This window comes from Loxodonta africana, chromosome 19 (assembly GCF_030014295.1).
Source record: "Loxodonta africana isolate mLoxAfr1 chromosome 19, mLoxAfr1.hap2, whole genome shotgun sequence".
Classification (NCBI taxonomy): Eukaryota; Metazoa; Chordata; class Mammalia; order Proboscidea; family Elephantidae; genus Loxodonta; species Loxodonta africana.
The window spans coordinates 51,846,369-51,863,872 of record NC_087360.1 but is presented as its reverse complement, the minus strand read 5'-3'; the positions used below and the strand labels follow the sequence as shown (position 1 = coordinate 51,863,872).

Here is a 17,504-nt window from a genome sequence, read left to right as displayed (position 1 = left end):
TTACCTGGTGAATGTTAGAGCCCCAGCTTGCCAGGACAGTGCAGGATCACCCGTTGACCTAGCACACCCCTGCATTCTCAGAAAGGTCCCGTTTTGGGTGATAAATTATATGGTCAACCTTACCCTTCCCCACCTGCCAGTCTGTCACAGAAACTTAAGGGTTTTCCCCTCTCCCAATATCACTGTCTTCCCTTTGCCCTCAAGCCCTAGGGATTCAACCTCCTTAATATCTTTCATAGGAGTCCTTGGGTGGTACAAACAGTTAAGCATTCAAGTACTAACTGAAAGGTTGGCTGTTTGAGCATACTGAGAAGCACCTGGGGGACAAGCCTGGCAATCTGCTTCTGAAAGGTCATAGCCTTGAAAACCCCTTGGAACAGTTCTACTCTGCACACATGGGCATTCCCTAAGCACCCTCAGGGTTTCTGCAATGTCTCTCATATCTATCCCCTGGGTTTATACCCTCACCTGTACAGTTTCAGTAGGGTGGTCCCCTTGCCTTCAATTTCACCCTTCTTCCATTAGACAACCTACTCGTTGCCAGTGACCTTCCTGAATTCCAGTCTGATCACGTTCGTTGGTCTAAAAAATCAAATAGTGACCAACCCCCTCCCCCCTTTCCTCCACCCACCTTGGCTTCAATATTCAAAACCCACAGCTTCTGTGGCCCCTTGTGTTGTGGCCCTGCCTCCGCCCCAGGCTCACCTCTTCCTCCCTGCCCTACTTTGCCAGGTGTGGGCTCCTGTTGGAAAGCATTGCCTGTTCATCTCCCATGGTTCAGCTTGGTGGCCACCTCCTCCTGGAGGCCTCCTCTGACCCAACTCAGGCAGTTGCCCTCCTTTTGGCCCTCCTGGCACCACAGTTCCTTGGTCACAGCACCGACCCCTGCATCAGCATGTTTGCTGTATATCTGTCTGTCTCCCTACCTACATTGGGAGCGCCATGGTAGTGTCTTCTGTCTTTGAATCTACAGTATTAGTATGGTGCCAGAGACACAGTGTGTTTCATTGAATCTGTGAAGTGAATCGGTTCACATCCCTAACACCAAGTAGCCAGGACGGGCAGCTGTTCCCTGAATAAATGTCCTTCATTTGCACTCAGCTGAGTCCTGCATTCAGGACTCTAATGCTTGCCTTGGCCCATCTTCCCGACCCCTCAAGGTCTGCTCCACCCAGAATTACCCTGAGAGCTAGAAGTCCCACATCCTGGTCCTGCCATGGCTAGCTGTACTGTGGCCACAGCAGGCCCGTTTTTTCAGTTTTACGTGTAAAGAGAAGTGGGGGGCAGGGGGTGGTAAGCTGATGAGCTCTGGGCTATCAGAGGGGGGCATCTGTGATACTTTACCCAATGTGCAGGTCTCCAGATTTCTACCCTTGATAAAGTTTGTGTAGCAACTTGTGTCTTTACCATAGGCTGACAAGGGCAAGAAGGTGGCCACTCAGGAGGTAGCCATACAAACACTGCTGCTGTAGGCGGAGCTGGTGGAGGTAACATGGGGACAGTGCCCAGGGTCACCTACTTGAGGGTGGGGTGGATCACCTGACTGGAAGCCTAGGGAGAGTGGGGCGGCTGCTTGGGGAGGGAGCACCAGCCTTTTGTTCCATCCCTTCAATGCAATGCACATTCCCCACTTAATGGCAATTTTTTCACTTCAAAGAATTCCAGCTGGTTAAATTTAAGGTGAAGAATAAGCCCCAGTCAAGAAGCTTCTCAGAGGCCTTTCATGTTTTCATTGGCTTGAGAACGGGATGCATTTTAAAATGTTTGCCTCTTAATGTTTGTCCAAGTGCCAGGGTAGAAAAGCTTCCTCTTACTTCAACACCTCTCTCAGCTCTCATTGGGGCCATCCTTTTTTTTTCTGCAGTGCTGTGCCTTCTTGTGAGCCCACCTGGCTTTCTTTCTTTCTCCCTCTGCTTCCCCTCCCCACCCTCCAGCTCACATCCACCCTGGGTGGAGGAAAGGGTGCTACTGTCCAGGGTGGCCACAAGGCTCAGCAGCTTTCCATCAAATGCCCCAGGACACCCAGGGCAAATGGTTAGGTTTAAACAGCACATCACTCAGACTCTAGGAGGTGTCCTTCCACCTGCCATTCATTCACTCACTCACTTACTCACTCACTCACTCACTCACTCACTCACCCAGTCACCCAGTTGGCCATCACGGGTCTGCAGTGATGGCAGGGGCTATGGTTGATTCAAAGGAATGTGACCCATAGCCTTGCTTCCTAAGAGCTTATAAATTGAAGCTCTGAGAGAGATGAGTAACCACAATACAAAACAGAATGAGGTAAACACTGGATTTGGAAGGTAGAGGAGGCATTAAAAAGCTCAGAGAAAGAAGAGACCAACCAAGGGTGGGGTAAGATCAGAAGGGGGAAGTCAGGGAAGGTTTCCTGGTAGAGGAAGCATTTTGATGTGGGCAGAGTGTCCCATAGTGTAGCATCCATATATGAAAAAGTGGCCTGAGCAAAGGCGTAGGGCGGGCCAGAAGAGCTCTAGTGGTCCATGGTGGCGCTGGACAGGCTGGGGCAGCTGTGGTCCTATGGTCCAGTCCAGTCTCACAGGTGTTCCACACCTGCTACATGCTGCACCCATCAGGGTCTCAAGGCTTGGAGGGTTCCCCGGGCATGCCCACCAGCAGTCTTGCTTTTGTGGTATTGCTTTAATCACCTTTGAAGCAAGGCACTCACCCCATATAGCCAGTCACCAAACCTCTTGCCCTATTCCATCAGGCCCCAGGCCCCAGGCCCGAGGAAATGCTTTCATCCTTTTCTCTGTCCTTAACTACTCAGCCTCCCTCCACACCCATTTTCTAGGGACCTTGTCCCAAATATCTGCTTCCTTTCCAACTTTACCCATCTCTCTTTCTCCAGGTGTCTCTAACCTTAACTCCATAAGGGAAGCTCCAGCCATTTCTCATTGTCCCTGGCTTGACTGTTCACTGTCTCTACCTTTTCTCCACCACCTTTGTTAGCAACTCCTGTTGTCTCTGCCCTCTCCTCTCATTCTAGCTATGGAAACCTTCCCTTTGTCTAGCCCTCCCTAACCATGCTCATACCCACTGACATCTCTCTTTAGAGCCCTGACCAGTGGTCTAGTGGTCAAGGCTTGGGAAGACCTGGGCTTGAATGTTGACTCTGCTACTTATTAGCTATGTACTTGGTCAAATTACTTACCTTTATAGGCACTTTTCTTGTTTTTCCCACCCAACATCATTTCCCCCTTCTGTTGTAGTAGAATACTGCTTCTTCTTTCTTTCTTTCTACTACCGCCGACCAAACCTTTCTTTGTGAAGTATCTGGCCTCTTTGCTTTTATGACCACAGCTCTGTGTCCTTCCTAAGTGTCTACGTACCAGGCCCCTCTTCTCTTTCACTCAACCCTGGGCTGAGACAGACTGAGTCTGTTAAAAATAGGAGGTTTGGGGACATGGTGGGGCTATCTTCCCTGTGTATCCCAGGACCACCAGTATCAGATAAACAGAATCAAACCCAAAGACTTTCTGGACTTGCTTCAAATCCCTTTGTGGTATGGGGTATGGCCAAAAGGATACCAGGTACTCAGAAAGTCCACACTGCCATCTAGTGGACGCCTGCCACAATATCCGTGAGCAGAGTGAAACCCTTTACTCAGAACTCTTCCCTCAGGAGAATCCTTGGACTGTGAAAGCATGGTCCAACCTCCTTACTCATTCTACAAATGAAATAACTGAGGACGAGTGACTTAATGGTCAAGTAGAGAGTCCTGTACCATGCGGGTAGCACATGCTTTTCACGTAACAGACTGGGTTCCTGCCCTGCTTCCGTGGCCCTCCACCTTCCATAATAGTAATCCTAGCAGCTTTCCTTTCCTCTGCTTCTCTTAGCTGTCCACAGGCATGACCCAGACCAAGGGTCTCCATGGAGAAGGGCTGACGTGTGTGTGTGCGCGCGTGTGCGTGCGTGTGTGTGTGTGTGTGTGTGTGTGTGCGTGTGTGAGCGCTGGGCAGGGAGAAAAAGGACACCCAGAAGGAGCTCACTGCTCCGTTGTGGGCTTTCCAGAGAAAAGGAGGTTTGTCGCTGCTGCAAACGCGAACCATCAAAGCGCCGTGAAATCAGCCTTGTAAATTCTGAGACACATCACAATCTACTTGCTCTCTGATAGTGAAAAAAAGTTGAGGAAAAAAAAAATGAAAATCTAGCCCTCTATATCCAAGTACTCTGTGCCATGCCCTCCTCACTGGAATGTCTTATTCTGCTATCCTGTTTGTGTCTATGCTGACTGCTGTCAGGCCTGAGGTGGTGGGGTGGGGAGCAGCACTGAGGGCCAGAGGGATCTGGACATGGGCCCCCAGTTGGGGCGGGGGCATGAGGCTGGACCAAGAGGAAGAACCCACTGTAGCTTCTCCCTGCCACACTGCCCAGAGGGGCCCAGAAGGCTGGCCTCAGCACATAAGCTTGTTCACATCCCGACCATGACCCTCTGCCCCACTCACTTGTGACCTGACTCCTGGTCATATCATATTCCTTGTGCCTACTTTGACACTGGCACCTCCTACTAAAAGACAGCAGAAAGCAAGAAGTCACCCTCCTTCCCCCCCGACACTTTCGGGGCCTCAGCCTGGTACTAGAAGTCAAGGAAGAAAGAAATGGCAGCCAGGAGGCTGAAGCAACTCCCCTCAAAACACAGCCCAGCTATTGGAGGCAGCAGCAGCAGCTCCACTTCCTACCCTGCACTGCCCTTCCCCAAGCATTCTAGTTCTGAAAGTAATTGTTGAAGACCATCCGCTCTCCCCAAGCCAAGAGAAGCTTCCAGAAAACATGGTACTAATCATTTTCCAGTATCAGAAAGACTTACTTCCAATCCCTAAAATGCCTTGGTCTCCTTTAGAAAACCTTGGGTAATGACCAAGGGTCACGAGACCCTTGACCTCTGCTTATTTAACCTAAACGAGAAGCTCTTCCTGAAAGCCCAGCCACCTGGCACCTGGGAGAAGGGGCTCCTCCACTGCCCCTTCTCCTCTTCTCAGCTGATTCCCAAGCACACGCCAGCCCAGCCGGTCTTCACGTTGACACCGCAGAGCCAGGCTCAGCAGGCAGAGGGCTGCAGGAAAAGGCCTGAGCAGAGTGGCTCCTGATCGTCGACAAAGCTCCTGGCTTGGAACCCTTCCTCCCTATTCCCCCAACACCCAGCCTCCTTCCCAAGGCAATGGATCCACCCTCGGGAAGGCACATGCTTGTGCACCAGCCATCTGGTGCCACCAGATCCCGCCCAGATGGCTCTGCATACAGCTTCAAGTCATCCAGATGAGCAAGCTCTGAGGGAAACCAAAGGCTCCACACCCTACCCACTTCAGGACCCTGCTCACTCACCTCTAAGGCCCCGTGGAACTTGACTATGGGCTCCGGCCAGTGGGTGATCTTCTCTCTGTAGTTGCTGCAGTCAGGAACATACATACAGCTAATGTTCCCCACCTCTGGGTACAAAACTTCAAGGCCCCTACAGAGAGAGGGAGGTGGTCACCCCACGTCAGGGTTTTAGAGGAGCCTGGGGCTCACAGGGCTTGACCTGTGTGACCTAAGAGTTACTAGACCTCTCTGTGCCTTTTTCTTCACTTGTAAAATGGGAACACTAACAATACCTGCCTTATTGGGTTGGTGTCAGGGGTAAAGTGGTGCTCAACGTTTAGAACAGAGCCTGGCATGTTATAAGCAGTCAAAAATTATTAACTATCACTAACATTTACTTCCCAGAGAGATTATACTTCCTTAGGCAAACTTAGTCAGTGTCTTAAAAGTAGGATTGGATTTATAAGAATATTATTTATGCATTGCTTTTCAGGAACGTTCTTATTATACAAAGAATGTAACAATTTTCTCTGTCTCCTTTATGGGCAGAGAAAATTGTTGCTGGAACCCTTGTTTCTCCTCTAAACAATCAAGATCCACCACCCCACATGCCTGAAATTCCACCATGAGTTGAGTAATGAATTCTTTGGGTTCAGCGTTGCCCATACCTTTGGCTCTCTTTTAAAATGGAAATATCCCTGGGAGAGGGGGGCGTCTAGTTATTAACACTGTAGTGAATTCATTTATCTCTTTTCTCCCTAAGAAGAAGGCCCAGAGCAACATGAGCGCTCCAAGAGCCTGGCTTTCTGGAAGGGAAGAAAAGAAGATGCAGAACAAGGAGCCCAAGGCTGCAGCCTAGAACAAATTTGGCTGAGTCCACAACTTCCCCAGGTTGGTCTTCAGGGCTTACCTGATTTTGAAACTCTGGAATATAAGCCAGGCTTTCAGACAGATATTTTAAAAAAACAAAAAACTTTGTACCAACTTTTTTTTTTTCACTTGCCCTTCCTCCCTGACCCAGGGTTTCTGTAGGGTTAATTTGGTTGTAATGATTCTCATTGACTCACCGAGGAAGAATGGCTATTGGGTGGGGGTTGGGCTGAGGACATGCAGGTCCCAGGCTTTCCTAAAACCCCTGTATAGCTAAACTGTTCCACAGAGCTGTCCTGGTCCCCTGCTGGGAGCACGTTTGAAGGAGACCCATTAAGAACATATTTTGAAGGTGTAGGCCTGGAGAAGGAGTTCCCCAAGGTTCAGTGCCAGGAGTAGTGCAAAGAGGTGCCTCCTGGTGGGGAGAACCCCACTCTCCCCCCACCCTTGGGTGCAAGGTAGTCTAAGCCCACAACCTGGCTGCAGACCAAACACAAGCTCAGATGCAGGACACTTCTGGGGATCAGCACCCCCAATGCCAGGACTCAGGTGGCCTGGTTGCAAATAGTGGAAGCAGGGCAGTGCCCTGAAGCCATTAGCCAAAGGATATTTGTCTGAGGGTACTTGCTTCTTCTAACTCTTTCAAAGTTACAGCAATTCCTTTTGGACGGTATAGCTTTAACAGTGTTCCAAGTCTAGTGAGTTTATGGGTTTTCCAGCCTCTCCATAGCAGCATTTTAAGGACTGTTTGCTTTGTTGCTGCCACAGCTCCCTCCCGCTGCAGCTAATGAAGTCTGAGGTAGAGAAAGGGACCCTCCACTGGCGGGAGATAGAGAGCAGGCCCAGGCTGCCCACCTCAGACCTGGGATGAGCCAAGGGAAGGGAGGGGGTAAACTGAGGGCCAGTGGATCTTCCCCCAGTAAACAGCCTCCTCTTTTTATCCCAGTAGAATTGCTGCAAACTTTAAAATAGTTAAACAACTAAAATTAAGCAAGTTGATATTTGGTGAGTAGGCCTAGAGCAACAGAAAATGCCTTTGATGGAGGACATGCTGGAGACCAGGGATAAGGTATGTGCCCCCATTACATCCATGGGGCTCTGTCCCTCTGCCACCTTTGAAGACGGCACTTTGCCCACATGGGAGCCGTCCCAAGTGGCATGTGTGCACTTCTGGCCTCTGTCAAAGTTGACCAAAGACTTGGCTAAGAACACGGAAGGAAAATTTTTCAGATTCATGAACGACACAGAACTGACAGCTAACAATTCAGATGATCAAATCAACCCTAAAAAAGATCCGGACAAGCCTGAGGTGAACTGAATCAAAGGCTAAATTTAGTAAGAATATGTTTTAAACATGCACTCAAGGCCCTAAACCTTGAAGGTGCCATTTTCCGGTACTGCTCTCACTGCTCATGGGTTACCACAGGAGGGGTCTGTTCTAGTTTCCATTCCGAGATTTTAGGGACCTCCTGATCTCCCTGAATAAGACTTGGAGGCACCCTAGATACTGGAGTGAAAAAAAGCTTTGTCATTAACTAACATCATGTAAGGTACCGGGAGACGGGGAGAGGAAGAATGGCATTTATTGGAACACCCCAATAGACCAGGTGCCTCACAGACATGTTATTCCTTTTAGCGTAACAGTACTCTGAAACATAAACTGAGACTCAGAGAAAGTTCAGTAACTAGCACAGCGTCCATAGTTTGTAAACTGAGAAGGGAAGAGGAATGTGGGTGTGGAGGGTGGGCAGTCTCTAAAGATGACCCCCAATGATCCAGTCTCCTGGTGTCCATGACCTTGTGTAATCCCCTCCCTTGAGGGTGGGCTGGATTTAGTGGCTCACTCTTAACAAATAGAACACAGCAGAAGGTATGGAATATCACTGCTGAGATGAGCTTATAAGGAGACAGTGATTTCTGCTTGGCAGTCCTCTCTCTTGTGCTCTCTCTCTCAGAGCCTTGCCCTGGAGAAAGCAAGCTGCTATGTTGTGAGCAGCCCTGCAGAGAGGCCACATGGCAAGGGACCAAGGCCAGCCAAGAACCACATAAGTGAGCTTGGAAATGGCACCCCACCCTATCCAGTTGATTTTTCAGATGAGACTGCAGCTTGACTGCAACTTCCTGAGAGAACTTCTGACCAGAGATGGCCACCTAAGCCACGTCCAGGGAAACTGATACAATAAACATCTGTGGCAGCTAAGTTTTGGGGTAATTTGTTATGCAGCAATAGGTAGCTAATCTGGTGGGCTTCTCTGGCATTTCCCCTATACCACGCAGCTACCCTAGTGAGTCATTTAACTCCTCCAGGATTCTATTTTCTCACCTGTGGATATTAATAGGGAATTCTTGAAGTTAGGACTCAATACCTAAAAGTATGAATCTATAAAGGAAGAATTTTATCTACAGAGATAAGCAGTAGGAAAATACTTTTAAGAGAGAATGTCTTCCAGAATAATACTTCCCTACTTCTAAGATAAGCCAGGGACTAGACTGACAAGAACACTGAGAGACAGAAGCCCAGACTCAAAGCCCCAGAGAAAGGTCAGTAGCTAGGTCTAGCACAGGGTCACTGAAGTCTATTGAAGGTTGTAAGAATGGAATCAGGGAAACATGGCTCCCCAGCTGTACATTTGGAAGGGCTTAGAATTCCAGCTGCCCAAAAGCTGGGATGACAAAAAGGCCCGGTGGGATCTGAGACTGAATTCCCAAAGACATGAGGGGCTCTGGTGAGCAGCTTGCCTTCTATTGCATGGTGCTCAGTGTGAAAGTGCGGGACCCCATGCTTTTAAAAAAGAGCAATAAAACCAACTCCAACCATGTCTTTCTGAAGGTGGGGGCCCCAGAACCAAGGCCCCCGAGGAGGTACTGAAGGACTGCAGATGGCTGCCCAAGTTAGGAAGAGCTGGGAGTGAAGGGGGGGTGGGGAGGCATGACATATGTCTCCAAGCGTTTGATGGGCTGTCTTTTTTTTTTCAAGAAGAAACTAGACTTGTTCAGTGCAGCTCCTGGGGCGGAGCTAGAAAGAATGGGTTGAACTTAAAGAAAAGCAGTCCCCGCCTTGAGATAAAGACACAGTTTCTGAAGGAGGGGGCCCCTGAGTGGCAAAAAAGGTTAATGTGTTCTGCTGCTAATCAAAAGGATGGAGGTTCGAGGCCACCCAGAGGTGCCCCAGAAGAAAGGCCTGGTGATCTACTTCCATAAGATTACAGCCACTGAAAACCCTGTGGAGCACAGTTCTACTCTGGCCCACACAGGGTTGCCATGAATTGCAGTCCACTCGGTGGTTATTGATTTCTGAAGGAGGTTAGAGTTGTTGTTGTTGTTGTTGTTTATCATGGAAAGAAGGGTTTTGTGAGTGAGTTCCCAGTTGCTGGAAGAGTTCGAGGAGGGGCTCCAGGACCACTTGTGTGGGCAGCGGGGAGGGTGCTGTTGAAGGGATTCACCCTTCCAGTAGGGGGTCCGACAACCGTGGTTCCTTTGATTCTGAGGCTGAGTCTAGGGTTCTGCCTCCCAGTGTTTTTTCAGTCTAGTCCCTGGTTTATCTCAGAAGTAGGGAAGGTATTATTCTGGAAGACATTCTTTCTTAAAAATGTTTTCCTATTGCTTATCTCTGTAAATAAAATTCCTCCTTTAGAGATTCATACCTTTAGGTATTGAGTCTTAACTTCAAGAATTTCCTATTAGAATCTAATATCTCCAAAGAAGTGCTTTCTCTTGGCGGGGAGACATGAGGGGAGGTGGGGAGGCCAGAGCCAGGAGCTGAGCAGGGTTCTCAGGGAGAGGCCCCAGCGCAGGAAATACGGATCTCTCCCTGGGACTCTGATATGTCTATGATGTGTTTTCACTTCAATGATGATGTTTGATGAACAAAAACCTTCAGCAGTAATAAAGACAAAGCTTTTCTTTTGGCTTTGATGGTTTACAACCAAAAGACATTTAAATAGCATTGAACCTGAATTTCTTAAATTCATTTTCTCAAATGGGGGTTTGCTGGTGTATTCTAGGGAGTCCTTGAGAATGGCTTCCCTTTACTCAAGTTTGAGAAACTCTGGGCTCTGGATAAGCTTCTTGCAGCAGGGAAGGGTCAGTAGCAGAAGGCAGGGTGGGGAAAGAGCCTGAGTGGTGGTGGAGTTAGACAACGGGCTTTTGAATCCTGGCCTTGCTGCTTCTAAACTGTGTAAGCATCACAGGCAGGTTATTAATATCTGGGGGTTCCTCCTTTGCAAAATGGGGAAGATAATATTTACTTACAGGCTCGTTATAACAACCGAATGAGTCAAGGGGTTGAAAGCATTCTGTAGAGTGCCTGGGGCGTAACAGGTGCACCAGAGCTTCCTGTGTGTGCCATGGTGCACAGATCCCCAGGGTGACCAGATATGGATCTTGGCAGCAGAGTCTTCTAGGGCCCCAGGCCAGCTGCCTCCAGGGCCCATACAAATATTATCATTTTCTATGTGCACCTCAATGTGGAATGCATTGGGAAGTGCTGAAGCTGTCCATAAAGGGGCCAATATTGTGGCCCTGCCCAGCCTTGCCCCGTCCTGCTGACTTCCCCAGCTCTCTACGGGATTTGACCCTGTGGTTATCAGCATTCAAAGCCTGCTGCCTCTGGAAAATTTCACTCAGCAGAACGCCTAGAGAATCAGAGCCTACCTGATACCCAGATTCAAGAGACTGTCATATCTCTCCTTTCTCTTGCACAAAAACTTTAGCCAGAATTTTTTTTTTAATTTGGTTTTGTTTGTTTGTTTTAATTGAGTAAAAGATAAAAAATTTAGGCTCTTGATTTATGGAAAGCTGCAACTTACAGCTAGGACCTTAACCCATCTTAAGCTTTGTTATAACATCAGAATCCATTTTACTGCTTGTTAAGTTACTTCTTTAATGCTTGCTTGGCATGACAAAGGCTTCTGTCTAAAGTACAGGCCAGAATCCATCTTGGGCTCTTGACAATTGTCCAGAGCTTAGTTCTGCTTTACTGTTCCTGGAAAATATGTTTACAACTTGTTCCAAGGTAGCCCTTACTGAAATTTGTGGCCTCTTATAAAGTATCTATCAATCAGAAATAAGAAGTAAATTCATTGTGGTTTCTTTGCTCAAGCTACTTAACAAGTTTTAGTACACTCATAGTTTTTCTTGTAATTCCTATCAATATGTAACTCTCTAACATATATCCAATCAGAATGTGATTATTACAATATTCATTAATTTTCCTTTAATGTATGGTTTAGTTCTTTTTTGACCCTTTAAAAATGCTTGTGTAAGTGGTCACTTGAGACTGTGTTGGCATCTCCTATCTGGAGGGGGGATGGGAGGATAGAGAGAGTTGGAAGCTGGCAAAATTGTCACGAAAGGAGAGACTGGAAGGGCTGACTCATTAGGGGGAGAGCAAGTGGGAGTACAGAGTAAGGTGTATATAAACTTATATGTGACAGTCTGACTTGATTTGTAAACGTTCACTTGAAGCTCAATAAAAGTTAATTAAAAAAAATAATAATAACAGTAGCTAAAAAAAAAAAATGCTTGTGTAATGGTTCTGCCCAGACTGTTTGGTTTCGTTTTGGTGGACCATGCAACTCCCCAACTGTGATTGTTTTGATCCTTAATAAATCCCTTTGCTTTTAAAATTTCAGACAAGTGTCTGAGTCATTTTGCTTGTTCATATTTTGGTGGCAGTGGTGGGATTCAAAGGCATCTTACTTTCAGGCAAGCCCAGAGGACTTGACCTGGATCATTGGCATGCCTGCTAAAGCCCGTTGAGCTTAATTCATCCCCACAGATTCTGAGGGTTGTTTAAACAGAAACCCTGGTGGCCTAGTGGTTAAGTGCTATGGTTGCTAACCAAAAGGTCGGCAGTTTGAATCTGCTAGGTGCTCCTTGGAAACTCCATGGGACAGTTCTACTCTGTCCTGTGGGGTCGCTATGAGTTGGAATCGACTCAACGGCAGTGGGTTTGGTTTGGTTTTGGTTTTTCGAGGTAAGCACTTGCAAATTGGAACTCCATCTTCTACCTTTGTTGAGGTCTTTCGAGATTTATTAGCTCCTCCTTTTTTTAAAAAAACTCTTTTTACTTTTATTTCACTATCCACATATCCTATTGAGTTCTCAGCACTGAATTCCCGGAGCTGAGAAACCTGGAATCTCAGAACTAGATTTCAGTGCTGGGATTCCAGAAGTTGGACATCCAAAGCTGGGTTTTTTGGAACTGGACTTCTGTAAAACTTAGGTTTCCAGGGCTGAATTTTTTCAGAGCTGGTGTTATGGATTGAATTGTGTCCCCCAGAAATGTGTGCCAACATGGCTAGGCCACGATTCCTGGTATTGTGTGGTTGTCCCCCATTTTGTGATCTGATATGATTATCCTATGTGTTGTAAATCCTAACCTCTATGAAAAAAAAATTTTTTTGTGATGTTAATGAGGCAGAATTAGAGGCAGTTATGTTATTGAGGCAGGACTCAATCTACAGGATTGGGTTGTATCTTGAGTCAATCTCTTTTGAGATATAAAAGAGAGAAGTGAGCAGAGAGGAGAGGGACCTCCTACCATCAAGAAAGAACTGGAGCAGAGCAGGTCTTTGGACCTGGGGTCCCTGCACTGAGAAACTCCTAGACTCGGGAGAAGTCTGATGACAAGGACCTTCACCCAGAGCTGACACAGAGAGAAAACATTCTTCTGGAGTTGGTCTCCTGAATTCAGACTTCTAGCCTCCTAGATTGTGAAAGAATAAATTTCTGTTTATTAAAGCCATCCAGTTGTGGTATTTCTGTTACAGCAGCACTAGATAACTAAGACAGCTGGAATCCCAAAAGCCAGGGTGGAGAATTAGAATCTGATTCTATGGGTAGAACCTGAATCTCAAAGTTAAAATCTGAGTTTTCAGAAGTGTGCGGTCACTAATCATTTTCATCTTTAAAGTGCACAAAGCTTTTCCTTTTAACTTCTGCTTTTCTGGCCAAAAAAAAAAAAAAAAAAACAGCTAGAAAGTTCTACTTCTGGTCAAGAATGGCTGGGAAATTTAACTTTTATTTCTTTAAGAGTACTATGATTTCTTTTTGCGTGCTTGTTAGTCTCTAGAACAAATTTTAACATAAATCACCTGTGTGTGACTATCTTAGTTTAAAAAAAAAAAGGGAAGTGCCCACTCAAAAGACCAAGTGGAACCTCCCACAGGCACTCCAGCTCATTATATATACAAAAACTATAGTCCTGCTACCTGTTTGTTTTTTAAAAAATTGGCACATTATCACTAAAGGTAGCTTGGAAGACCAGTTTCCCATGTGGGAAACTTTTGACATGTCTAAATTAATTTTCCTGCATAGTACATGAGGGAACACAGGTCTCCGCACGAAACAGCAGCAGTGGGACTATTTTTATGATTGATGCCAGGAAGCATCCAAAAGACAGCAGGATGATAAAATTGTCTAAGAGATTCAATCTCAAGATTTAATAAGCTATATAAAGAATTATTTTCTGAGGCACCTGTCACTTCTGCTTCTGCTCACTCATCAACTTCCTCTTTTCTATACCCTGCTTTACCAGCTTATTCCTTAGAGCCTTCAAATACTCTATCTGAACTTCCCTTTTTCCCAAAAGGACCTGCTGAGGGAGAAAAATCACTCTCTGAAATGCCTTTTAAAATTCTCCCTGCACCTCCCAGTGTGAGCACCAGAGAAACTCCCAAAAAGCCTGGTATAACCCTTGTCCCCTGGACTCACACCAAATTACATAATATTATTAAAGACTTTTCTGATTTAAGAAAAGATCACTACAGATTTGCTAAAGAATTTAAAATCCTCCTTGAAGCTTATCAACCTGGCTTACCAGATTTATACCAATTAGTTCACATGTTAGCCAGTCCTGGAGATGCCCAATTATGGTTACAACATGCTGAACGATGAGATGGCGGAAATTGTCTTGCTTTAGTTACAAAGAATACAGTGAAGGAGTTAAAAAAAAAAAAAAAAAGAAGCCCATAAAAAGGGGGACGCTTTACTTAAAGCCTTTGACACAGCTTTTCCCTCATGGTTGATTGGACAAAAATTCATTCCTGTGTGCAGAGAAAGGATGAGAATGTTTATGATTACCAGACTCGATTGCTTAATAACTTTTCTGAACATTGAGGTTTAGACCCACTTAACACCAGGAGTTTCTGCAGCTTTCAACTCAGTATTTATCACTGGACTTAATCCTAGGCTTTCAGCCCTAGTTAAATGACACTGCCTGGATTGGTGAATTAGCTGAGTTGGCACATGAGTTAGCCCAAACTGGGGAAACTAAACAAGCCGCAAAGGCAAACAAGTTAATAAATTAATGGCTTTACAACTCCAATGACTTCAAACACCACCAAGAAAAGCTTCTCTCCTCGAGGCAATTCCCCTAATAACTAACCCTTTCAATCTAAAGCCTATTGTTTGTTTTCACTGTAATAAGCCAGGCCACCTTATGAAGGAATGTAGGAAACTCAAAAATGATAATAGAAATAAATTTAATCCTCTACCACCCGCCAGGGCAGCAATCATCAGCATGGCTAGCTTCTGGGGAATCTACGGAGGTTTTTCCAATGGTGGCTTAAAATCTACAAGGTGAAACCACTCTTCAAACAAACAGTGAACTGGGTAAATTTTTAATCGATACTGGGGCCACTGCCTCTTTTTTAAACCCCACGTGTTTACAAAAACCTCTGCCCCAGAGTCTAAAAAGGGCTAAAATAGTGGAGGTGGCAAACCAAACACAAACTGTAACTTAGTCTCAACCTGTTAGTATAGCCTTAGGACTTCTTGAAGATATGTATCCATTTCTACCTAGTACTGATACTCTGTAAACTTATTAGGACAAGATTTATTATGTAAATAGAACTGCCACCTGCACTTTACAGAGAATGGAGAAATTATACTAAATTTACCAGACCCTCCTCCGTCACACCCAGAAGACATCATTTGCTATTTGCAGGCTTTAAAACAACAAGAAACAAACATGCTTGTCCCTTAAATGCCCTCTATCCCTGATGAGTTATTACTTAACGCAACCACTACATTTATGGCCAACGAGCTCTTTGAAAACATTATTCCTACTTGGGTAGTGCCTACTATTCTTGGCAGTGACAGAGAAATGCATTCCACTGGACAGGTTATTTAAGAGGTTTGCAAATTTTTTTCCTATCTTTCAGAAGTTGCAATGTACCTACCACCTCCAGTGGAATGGACAAATGGTATAATTCAAACTCAATTGTCTAAACTTTGTGAATCCCTAGGTTTGACGTGGACTAATATCCTCCCTCTAGTTCTGTTGCATCTCAGAACCACACCCTTTGGAACTCATAAACTTACCCCCTATGAAATTGTTACTGGAAGACCCATGAGTCTCCCTTACTTTGCCTATAATGATCCTAATATAGCCCAATTAGACCTTTTGAAATACTGCCAATCCCTAATGGCTTAGTCTTGAGTATCATTCTCAAATCAGAGAAGCCTTTAATGACCAAGAACTTGAATTCTGTAACAAACCTGACATTTCTCTGGGTGAGTATGTGTATTGGAAGAGGCACCAACCAAAAGATTCCTTAGAGCCTCATTGGAAAGGACCTTATTTAGTCCTTCCAACAAACCCCTGTGCCACTAAACTCAAGGGCATAAACCCTTGGGTTCCTCTCTCAAAGCTCAAGAAATCCAAAAAGCCACCATTGCAGTGGACCTGTGAACCCAATGGGGACTTAAAGTTTACCCTCCACCACTCCAAGGATGAGAAGCAGACATCTCTAGAGTAGATAGTTAATTCCAAGATGTTGGGACAAGATTTCATGGAACCTACTACATTTTATGGACTTTTTAGACTTTGTGCACTGTTGCTGGTTGGAGTTGTAATCATCATCACCTTTTTGCAGACTTACAGTGTTACTCCCTGCATTGACATTTTATTCCTTTCTTATAAACCTAGATCCCTGTTTACCAATGCTACCTTTAATTTTTAGATTGTGTTTCTCCACTTATGAAATGTTTCTAAGGCTCTCTTTTACTGGTCTTCACAGCTTCTAGTGACCCATGGCAAAATAATGCATTTGTTAAGCTGGCTCAATTTGTAGTTAGTGCAGCCAGCCTAAGTGCTGGATTTGTAACCCTTTGCCATGAGTTATTCATGGAAATGCAGACCCTGTAGCAACCCCAGTGCTAGACTAAAGTTTAGTACCCAATGCAATTGTCAACCTCAAGGCTTCAATTAGACGAGCCATTGAAGTCAAACTATGGCATCCAACAGGTTCCACTATTTTAGTACCTTGTTTCAACTTTCTTATGTAGTCACAAAAACTAATGTTACCTATAGTAATGGAAAACCTATGCCTTTCATTACTAGCAACCTGTAACTATCAGGATTCAAAATCAGTTTGCAACATTATTCAACATGTATCAGCCTAGGAGTGTTGTCCATTTGTAATGACTTCCTTACTCAAGCATGGCTTACAAATACAATCTAGACTATCCCTGACCTGAAATATCAGACTAGAGCAGGAATGGTATGTGCACCACCTGGACTATATTCTTGTGTAAAAGATCAGGCTATTTTGGCACCTATCTCCAACCTTTTGCTTGGGCTTTGCCTTGCCTGAATGAATGGAGCATGTCTGGCCAATGCACTCTAGGATATCTAGAAATACCTTTAGACTCTTACTTCTATAGTAGAAGTATACATTGGACCAGTGAGTTAAAATTATATGAAAAAACAAAAAAGTCCATCAGAGATGAACAAGGCAGAAACAATGAAAACCCTTGTCACGGATTGAATTGTGTTCCCCCAAAATATATGTCAACTTGGTTAGGCCATGATTCCCAGTATTGTGTGGTTGTCCTCCATTTTGTGATTGTAATTTTATGTTAAAGAGAATTAGGGTGGGATTGTAATACCACCCTTTCCCAGGTCATGTCCCTGATTTAATGTAAAGGAAGTTTCCCAGTGGTGTGGCCTGCACCATCTTTTATCTTACAAGAGATAAGAGAAAAGGGAAGTAAGCAGAGAGTTGGGGAACTCATACCACCAAGAAAACAGTGCCAGGAGCAGGGCACGTCATTTGGGCCCAGGGTCCTTGCACGGAGTAGCTCCTAGTCTGGGGGGAACATTGATGAGAAGGCTGACAGAGACAGAAGGTCTTCCCCTGGACCCGATGCTCTGAATTTGGACTTTTAGCCTGCTTTACTGTGAGGAAATAAACTCTTTGTTAAAGCTATCCACTTGTGGTATTTCTGTTATAGCAGCACTAGATGACTAAGACAACAATTTAAGCACCCATCCTGGCATAAAAACCCAAACCAAACCCACT

At 45.4% G+C, this 17,504-nt stretch overlaps 1 protein-coding gene across 2 annotated transcripts in view; it reads right to left on the bottom strand.

The window, feature by feature from the left end:
- The window catches only part of PEBP4 (phosphatidylethanolamine binding protein 4), a 276,596-nt gene that overhangs the window by 255,921 nt on the left and 3,171 nt on the right, over positions 1 to 17,504 (bottom strand). For both annotated transcript variants that reach the window (XM_064272694.1, XM_064272695.1), the window contains exon 3: positions 5,350 to 5,476. In XM_064272694.1, coding sequence (XP_064128764.1) covers positions 5,350 to 5,476 — 127 coding nt within the window. The remainder of the gene's footprint in view (positions 1 to 5,349; positions 5,477 to 17,504) is intronic.